The sequence below is a fragment of the Magallana gigas genome, chromosome 5 (genome assembly GCF_963853765.1).
Source record: "Magallana gigas chromosome 5, xbMagGiga1.1, whole genome shotgun sequence".
In the NCBI taxonomy this organism is placed as follows: Eukaryota; Metazoa; Mollusca; class Bivalvia; order Ostreida; family Ostreidae; genus Magallana; species Magallana gigas.
Window position 1 is genome coordinate 19070620 of NC_088857.1, and position 9627 is coordinate 19080246.

General features: G+C 33.5%; 1 protein-coding gene across 1 annotated transcript; it reads left to right on the forward strand.

Moving 5' to 3' along the window:
* Positions 1-1950: 1950 nt before the first annotated feature.
* On the forward strand, positions 1951-8194 carry LOC105330578 (uncharacterized). Its single transcript, XM_011432336.4, has 3 exons — positions 1951-2512; positions 4914-5063; positions 7725-8194. Exons 1-3 carry the CDS (start codon positions 2326-2328, stop codon positions 8051-8053), a joined length of 666 nt encoding a protein of 221 aa, XP_011430638.1. The 5' UTR covers positions 1951-2325; the 3' UTR covers positions 8054-8194.
* Positions 8195-9627: the final 1433 nt, after the last annotated feature.

Here is a 9627-nt window from a genome sequence, read left to right on the forward strand (position 1 = left end):
CTCAGCCATTAACGTAGAGGAGAGCCTTTTATTATTCCCAATGTTGTTCAAGTCACCCTTTGCTTTACAGATTTGATGATTCCATGCAACACAAGTCCGTGATTAAAATTCTGTTCAAACAGAACAAAATCGATTAAGGTGACACGAAATCTTTAGAAATTAAAGACACTTGCGAAAAGGTAGACCTACTATACCTATCTGAGTATTTACATGTTGAGCGAGATCATGGTACGGGACAAAGTTAGGTGGGGCCCCAATGGGGGATTAGGACCCAACGACGGAAATAAAATTAGCAAGATTAATGGTCTTTGAATGGTTTTCTTTTTAGTTTTTAAGAATGTGCATTACTGAAACAGATTATGAATACAGAACCCGTATTTTGCATTTGTTTAAGCAGTAAGCACCCTTGCAATGCAAACGTCTAGTTTGTCGTAGGCGGGCATCAAACCATGTATGGGTTTAGATTTCGATGCAAATTTCTATATCAGGGTTATTATTTTTCATCTAAATTTACCTTTAGTTAGGGAAAATTTACATATATATGATTTTTAGAATAATAAAATAATGGTAAAACAATACTAAAAGCTTATTTCAACCACCGGGGTTTGACACAATCTGTGCAATTTTTTTTTTCTAAATCGTATTCATGTAGACTATAATAGGTATATTGCATATACATATACGAATTAGTTTGCACAGATTGTGCCAATTAAAGCACTGTTATTTAAAATATTAAACTATATTCAGCTTTAAACTACATTTTGTGGGGGGGGGGGGGGGGGGCACACGCCCGTATCACAAGAGCAAATAATGTGTTTTTAGTTTGATGAATTGTACATGTCTATTTCAAATATATCAGAATTCAAAGATTTATATGCTTTTTACATTTTCATGACCGGACAATTATTCGGTATTCGCAACATGAAGTATCACAAGTCAGGCAGTCAGGCACGTCGTATATATATCAGCCCCCCCCCCCCCCCACGTCATTTTCCAAATGCTTACTTTAGAAGTTTTTTTTTAGTTATTATTCTTTTTTCTTGCCAAAAAGTTCTCTCTCTCTCTCTCTCTCTCTCTCTCTCTCTCTCTCTCTCTCTCTCTCTCTCTCTCTCTCTCTCTCTCTCTCTCTCTTTCTCTTGCCTCCTCCACCTTCTACCCACGCTGACATTAAAAAAACTGACTTTTTGACTTTTTATACGTGCCTGAAAAATTTGCACGCGTTCAATTTTATATCTTTATCGGATCTGATAAAAGTAAATTGTATTTGTATATCAGATAGTCTAAATTTCTATTAAGACAATTGAATAAACAAGTTGTGTGTTTTGTCGGGGTTTTTTCTGGAAGGGGATGACTGTAATCTAATTTCCATATCTAACGCCATGGCTGCGCGTAATGGCGATATAAATGAGTTAAATCCATTTGCTTTTCACTATAATAAGTTTGAATGAATTAGATAATACATATGAATCACAATTCTAAAATATTAAATCTTTGTTTGGTCTCATAACATTAGTTTTAACGTTCTACACGCACGTAAACACCTGTTTTGTCTTTTTAAACAAACACTCTCGATAAATGAAGTAATCTTTTAGAAATCACAATTCTTAAAAATAATGACTTCTTTGTTTGTCCATATAATGTAAGTCCCAAAGTTCTTCTGTGCGTCATTCCATAAATCCGGGTTATGGCGAACTGCACTAGATGCTTAAATGGAAAATTAATCTTTCATCGCAGTGAGGATTTAATATTTTCTAAAGCTTGTGCATAAAAAATTTAAAAACCTGCATTTTGAGACTAATTGGTACTCCCCTCGGGTGCCCCGCGAGGTCTTGTGTTTAAAAGATCTACAAAGTATGTATTGAAAGATTTGGGGAAGGTGTATGTTTAATATATCGGGCCAAATATCGACGGTTGTGATTTCAACTCGGTGCGACAATGTTTGACTTAGATAAAGTGGGTTTGGATTCAAGACATTAGCATGGCCATAGAAAGCAATTGCTAGCGGGATAGATAGGACCATTCAAAGGAAAAGTCATTTCTCTGTTAGGAGGATTTTTTATTCAAGAGATATCGAAAATAACAGGAAAAGTAATAAAGATTCTATCCTCGTATAGTTATATCAACATAAACAACTGAACCGAAATTTGGAGGAACTTGTGAATAGGAAGAGGGTTGAAAGAGCAAAGCGTTTCGGAAAGTGTATAATCGAACGCGATTTTACTCTCATGTAAACCAAATGACTTGAGTCTGGAATTAAGTATCCCGTAACCAGTTGAGTCTGATTGTTTCATGGTTCGGGAATTTGTGTGGTGACAAGGACACGGGATGAATTGCCGGGTGGGGTTAGACTGGATCGGCTGTGTGGTGCAGGTGGTGGGGGCCCTCTTTTTCACGATTGGGTTCGGCACCCGATACTGGGCCACCAGCGACAGTTCCGTGAACGCTGGACTTTTCACCACGTGTGACGGGTCCTACTGTTACGACACCCATGTCTTCTACCACGGAAAGTCAGGTAATAACTGTTGGAGATACCGTATGCATTGTTTAATCATTCTCACATATTTTCTAAGAAAAGGGAAATTTAATATCTTGATAGTGCAACAAATAATTGTTGAATACACTATGCATTATTAAATCATACTCCCTCATTTTTCTCAGGAAAAAGAAATTATTATCTAGTTAGTGCAACAAGTCTCGTAATTTTTTTATAAGAACGATTTTAGCGATTGATTGAAAAATATAATCACTAACTGTAGATAGTACTTACTCTTTGATATAGTGTGTTCTTCTTTATTGCTTTCATAATATCAAGATACATGTATTTAGTTTGAAGTACCTTATATTCTTTATTGGTGATATTCGATAAATTAAAAATATTTCAATCATTTAAACAAAATATATTTATGCAATATACATTTGAAATGGTATAGGATAGTTCAACATATTACTTATTTGCTTGAACGTTTTTTCTGTCCATGTTTTATTTTTTTGAAGCAAACTGTCCATGTATTTTTCCAAGCAAACCACATAATAAAATGGATTATGTTTCATAAATTCAAATAATTGTCAATGAGACAAGTTATTAAAATTTACATATAACATATACATTCTTTTAAGTGCAAAATATACGTAGGTACATACTGTTATATTTACATTTACTTTCTTTCCCCTATTAAATTGCATTGATAGATTTGAGTGATATTTACGCATAACACAGAAGACCCAATCACTAAATCTGGTGCGTATGTATACATTTAGTCTTCCTTCAGAACATGACTGACTCTCCTCCCGACTTCGAACCGGATCACGACCTGATATTATACGTGGGCTGATTAATATTTCATGGATGTATATATGTTTTAAAAATTTGAATGAATTCAATTGATTAATTTCTTAGTATACCCCCCAAAAAATTCATCAAATTACAGAATGAAAAATAAAATTGTGTTATTAGAATTTAAAACGCTGTGCACTATATTTGTCAGCATAATTCGGCTGCTCCAATGGCTCTTCCGTTAATTGTGCATTACTCGTTGAATAAGGCCGAGATTTTTTAAAATAAATCATATTTGCGGAAAGAGAACAAATGTTAAAAAACGTAAATATAAGCATTGAATTCTTATTTTTTGAAAGATGTGGTCTCATAACTGCAACGGTGTGTGCAAACAAATTTTCATAACGCGCTAGCGCGCGTTATTCAATTTGTATGCACACACCGTTGCAGTTATGAGACCACATCTTTCAAAAAATAAGTGTTCAATGCTTAAGTATTACAGTAGGAAAATGTGATGTATTTAAAATTTCACTGTAAAAAAAAATCTTCATGTACAATTTACTGAACGTTTTCAATGCACATATGTTATCATATTTGTCCATCTTTTTGCGAATCTTTTATAAACTGAAAAATATATATTGAGATGTAAAAAAAAATCGTGATTGCGATTGGATTATAAATACTAATACACCCTTGTTATTGAGCTCTCTGTACTAAGTAAATACAGTGTATCAAGCAATGCCGCAAATTGAATTTGGTCAAAGCGCTGTGCCTAGAATAAACATTTTATTCTACATAAATTAAATGAAAGCGAACCTTATATTTGAAGTAACTGGATCTACAAACTCTGTAGCGTAACACTGATTTCAATTTCAAAAGAAGTAAAATAGACACCAACGGAGCACCAACACTTACAGTTTGCTCACTAATTAAAATATCCAATTTACGATAAAATATTGACATACATATATCACAATGATTTGGGGGACATTATGCTTGTTTGTTTTTCTTTAGGAACTCGATGGGAAAAAAACGACCCTTCCCCCCTTTATAAAAAAGCAAAAAAAAAAACCACTTCTGAACATTTTTTTGATATAGGATAATGGGTCTATATATGTTCGTCCTCATATTCATATAGATTTATCTCAGGTTGGTCCTCTTAAGCCCCCACCCCCCCCCCCCCAAAAAAAAGAAAAAAAAAGATAATTAACTCAAACAATTGGACACGATGAAAAAATGACCACACCCTTTGTCTGTTGGATACCATGAGAGTATGCTCATAAAATATCACTATGATATTCTGAAATAATGACCACACGTTTTGCCATAATGGTCTTTTCTGTAGATGATATCGTACACATACATATTTACCACTGTTTACAAAAGGGCGACTGGAACACATTGACAGGAAAAAAAATTAAAAAATAAAAATGAAAAAAAACGAAAAAATTTATAACATTAACTTTGCCAAACCTAAATCCGTTTGGGTGGGTTTGGAAACTTGTATTGAAAATTATACATTTCAAATTTTAGTGTACATGTATACCACTGCAGCTACAGCTGAAAAGTTACCTGATACTACAGTTGTCTTAAAACTGTTGTTTTCGATATATAAATATGAATGAAATTTCTGTTGCAGAGAAGGGGGCCATTATGGGGGCGGCGGTGCTCCAGATCTTCACGTTATGTGGTCTCTACCTCGTACTTCTACTGATGCTGCTTTACATGTGTGGTCTGTTCAACGAGCGATCAGTGTCCAGGGGTGCGGCATTTACCGCTTTTGCGACAGGTAGGTACTTTATGATAAACGATAGAAGCATGTGTCTTGAGGATGGGGCGTGGTAGGGGTGGATGATAGATTGTATTTAAAGTCATATACTCCTATTATACCTTTACGTTATTTTACGGGTAAAACAATTATTTATAAAATTTTAGGTGAAATCGTGGGATGTGGGTTTACTACATACATGCACATCGTCGAAAAAAATGATTTAACAGTAAATACAAAAATTACAAGAAAATGATTTCCGGTTGTATGATTTTTGAATTTACAGACAATCCACTCCCCCTTTCCTGCCCCGCAAACTAAAAACAGTTACAATGAATTAAAAAAATTATCGGGTGGCAGTATAAAATACGATCAATACCCCAAAATCCGATTGCAACAGTTTTTCACAGATAAATTTCTGATAACTTTGAGAACAGAGGTACATATTCTCATCTCTTTAACATCATCAACCTAATTAACAAGTATCTTTACGACCCGGTCGTGTTCATTTCATCAATTTTATAATGTGTTTGATGAATGCGATGCATATTTAATATCTCAAATCATATTCACTAAATAAAATTCATTGTTTGGCAGATCCATCGATGCCCATTATGTACTGTATATAACAGCATAATCATTTATAAATATGATAACACGTTGAAACAGCACGATATGAGCATATTTGTTTTCATTCTGATAATTTATTTTAACAAAAACGTTGATTTTTAGTTTATTTTCCCCCAAATTACCCAAAAATTTGTTATCTGCAATATGCGCCCACCAATACTGGTAACGAAATAAGCATATATATATAAGTTGCAATCATTCCATAATCTTTTTATTTTAATATATAAATCTGATAATCTGCTCTCATTTTTTTAAAGTAAATTTTAAACAATTACTGAGAATGGAGTTTTGAAATAGAGAATAATATCAAGAGAAAAGTAAAGCAATAATGAGGGATTTTTTTAAACGGGAAATCCTTAAATTTAATTGTTCCTTTTATTCTTTATTTTTTAACTTGGACACAATTCTTTAGCTAATAAAGTTAATTTATAGATTTAAATGAAATGCGAAGGAGTGTTTAATAATGTATAATATACATAAATTTTGTTTCATAAAAAAATAATTTATTTCACAAATATTCCTGACCTTTGATTAAATTGAATAATTTAATCTTAACTTATTCAAAACACCATGTGTCTATACAATTAAATATTTATAAAATATCTAGTGCGGAAAAAAACCCGAACAGTTAAGGAAAATTCCTTAATCAATGCATCAGTGTTTGGTTAGGTACAGGTATAATTAAGTTTGAATACCTTAAGTGTCCTTGAAAAAAAAATCAAACCAATAATTTGCCAACTGATCAAAGTTCATGCATGGCTTATTACGTTGACATATTATGGTTTTTGCGGTATATGTTTATTGCTTTGATTTAATTAAAGTTTTTTCCCCCTTTATTATGTAACAGTCGCGAGATAGTGATTGGTCTAGAACTGAACTTCGATCACAGAGCTGTGAACTAAATGAACTTGCTTAATTTAGATCTTAAATTAGATGGCTAGTTGACAGATGCCTTTAAACAACGGGTCATTCAGACATATGAATGGTGTAGAAATATGTATGAAGATGGGCGCCCTCCGATAATGACGCTACGCCCGGGTGTCAAAGGATTACCGTAAACGACGATAATCTACAAATGAATAATCTGCCAGTTTTTTGTTCGACCTATACATGGCACCGCCGTTTACTGCATAAAACGTTGTTTTGAAGATATTTGGGAGTGATTTTCTTCTATGTTCTGATATTGCGGACTAAGGTTCGACAAATAAAACCGGAATTGTGTATGCGAAACAATCCACATTCACGGCGTTTTAAAACACCGCTAGATCTTCGCCTATATATTACACTCAACTAGGCCTACTCATGTTGATAAAGATATAGAAATGTAGACCCAATTACTCGCTCGAGTCCAATGCTATTAACCGTCTAGGGGGTAAAGGAAAGGGACTGGATATTCTCCCAGTTTTTATTTTAATGTAAAGAAAGTTATTATCCTAAGAAATACCCAAAGATGATTACTTTTTATAACAATGGCTAGCGATTGTTACTTGTTGAAAGGACCCGGATAAAATTTACCAGGTTTACTAAGCTTCATTAAGAATTACAATGAAATTTAAATGTATATTTCAACTTCTTAGTCATAAAAAAAACAGTAGTCTAATCCTATTTACTTCACAATCTAAAAGGGGCGGGTAAATTACTCAAAACGTTATCAGGCGAGGAAATATATAATTATAATATGTATTCAATGAAATTATCACACCCCCCCCCCCCCATTATTTGGAAATCATGAACGTTAAATTCTTATATCCAATGCTTTTCCAACATCAGTCTGATAAAAACCACCACCACCTTCTCCTTTCATGCACTGACAAATGAATTCGGAGGGTGAGGGCATTCAATCAGACTGTTACAACATGTGCATGTTTCCCATGTTCAAAAAACAATACGTGTTAGTATGCAAATTATTGTCATGAATTCTATGTCTGTTTTGAAAAATTGCTTTCTCAATAGAGTACTAGTGCCTGCGCTTACTATAGAATAACAAAAATGACGCTAGACATATTTTATATGCATTACACATCTATTTGATATATTTTTTCTGTATTTCAGCTTTGTTCGGATTTATCAGTGTCATCATGTTTGGTTCAGCCATGACGTCACTACAGTACAGCCTAAACTGGTCGTGTGCTTTTGTGATAATCGGCCTCATTGTGGACATTGCTGCCGGAATTTGCATCTACATCGGCGGCCAGCAGTGGGAGGAAGCGCAGAAAGTTCAACGGAAGAGAGAACTATTTCCACCAATCAAATCCTCGCGTCTTGACCCGCGGCTGGAGCAGAGAATACAAGCCGCCAATCAAAAAGGATCTAATAAAAGTTCCGGCAAACTCTTTAATCCAAAGGCCAGTCCACAACTGGGACGGAAGTTCCGGTTTTAGATTCTTCTGAATATAGGAGAGACAAAAATATTCGGGTCGGAAACAAGCTTTTCCAAGACTTCAAATGGTGCTTATTTATTTTGGTTACATATTTGTTACAAGACTGTGTTGTTGATGTATATAATGACTGATGTAATGTTTTAATTGTTATTTATGGACTGTTCTGAAACAGTCATTATTGTCAATGCTGTTAGTATGTGTAGTTTCCGTATACATGTACAGTGTAATTTATTCAATAGTTAAACCACAGATCAATGACCAAAAAATTATCTATACGTTCTTGCATAGGGCAACACATTCCGTTTTAAGTCATCGTAAAATTTCGGAATGTGTCTGTGATATTACAGACAAATTTACTTTTATAAATGCTTTTAATTTAACACGCCCTTATTCAAACACTCGACGCCAGGTCAAAAATCAAATAGAAATGATATGGAACTTTTCAAATCTATTGTTTTAAGCTTAGCTCAAGAAGTATAATTGTGTTCTCAATCTGTTGATGAGGAAAGAAATCAGGACTATTCGTACTTAGGATATTTTCGCTTATTTTTAAATAAAAATAAATTGAATTCTGAATTGCCTAAATTTTGAAAAATAATAATAAATGCGTAACAAGAGATGTCGCTATTTTAAAAAATTGTGAAAAAAGATGAATGTTTATCATTGTCAACAAAGCGATTTATTTATTGTCCGCTATCGGTCAGTAAGACATGTCCTTTTTTCGTTAATTGTTTTCGTTGTGTATCCGAATTTGTACTCACAGGCAATGATGGTGCATGATTCGAACAAAAATGTAAATAATGTACACGGTGCTAATGGACAGTAGAGCGTTTAAAAAAGCGTTTAAAAAAGCGTTAAAAAAGGACAAATAAGTATTGCAGTTTCAAGGACTATCCTCTTTCGGCTTTGTAACTATCTACAAGTTTATATAATGCCAATGTGATTTCGAGTTTCTATATTAAATTGTTCCTAAGCATATAATAGATGTCTTCGATAGATCCAGTTTTGACCGTATGAAGTAGTCCTTGGAATGTTAACGTTACGTCTAAATGAAAAAAAAATCATTCTTTAACTCATGAAAACCAGGTACACAGAATTATTTCATAATTAGCAATTGATAACAAGGGAAATTGACGCCACTTTTTGGTATGGAATTCGTCGTTTTCCGGAATGTTGATTTGTTTTGTTTGGAAGTCTATACATCGTTTGTCACTGGTGTACACGATTGTCAGGATATGTATCTCCGATCTAGTCAACACTAGACGGATGCAGGGGTTTTTGCACGACAAGAATAAAATTGAAAATAAACGTCAACTGTTTTCCTTTACTTATTTTGTTTTGTAATAAACATATTTATATAATATTATTTTTTGGGGGTATAACCAAACATATTTTACAGAGCTTCTTTCCAGAAATTACATTCATTTATAAATTCATAAATGAGGTTTTTTAAGTAGTTTAAAAGTTTGTTTTCGGATAGAAAACATTCTTCTTAGATGAAGTGGTATATAGAATTTCAAGTCAAATCATTTCTTTTTTTTTTCTGAGAAAGTTTTAAAGTATGTTAGCATAAA

What these genes read in the sequence shown, in the direction of transcription:
- LOC105330578 (XM_011432336.4), top strand. Translation starts at nt 2,326, where the DNA reads ATGAATTGCCGGGTGGGGTTAGACTGGATCGGCTGTGTGGTGCAGGTG. An exon ending in CTTCTACCACGGAAAGTCAG is followed by an intron (nt 2,513 to 4,913) that starts GTAATAACTGTT and finishes TTTCTGTTGCAG; the next exon opens with AGAAGGGGGCCATTATGGGG. An exon ending in ATTTACCGCTTTTGCGACAG is followed by an intron (nt 5,064 to 7,724) that starts GTAGGTACTTTA and finishes TCTGTATTTCAG; the next exon opens with CTTTGTTCGGATTTATCAGT.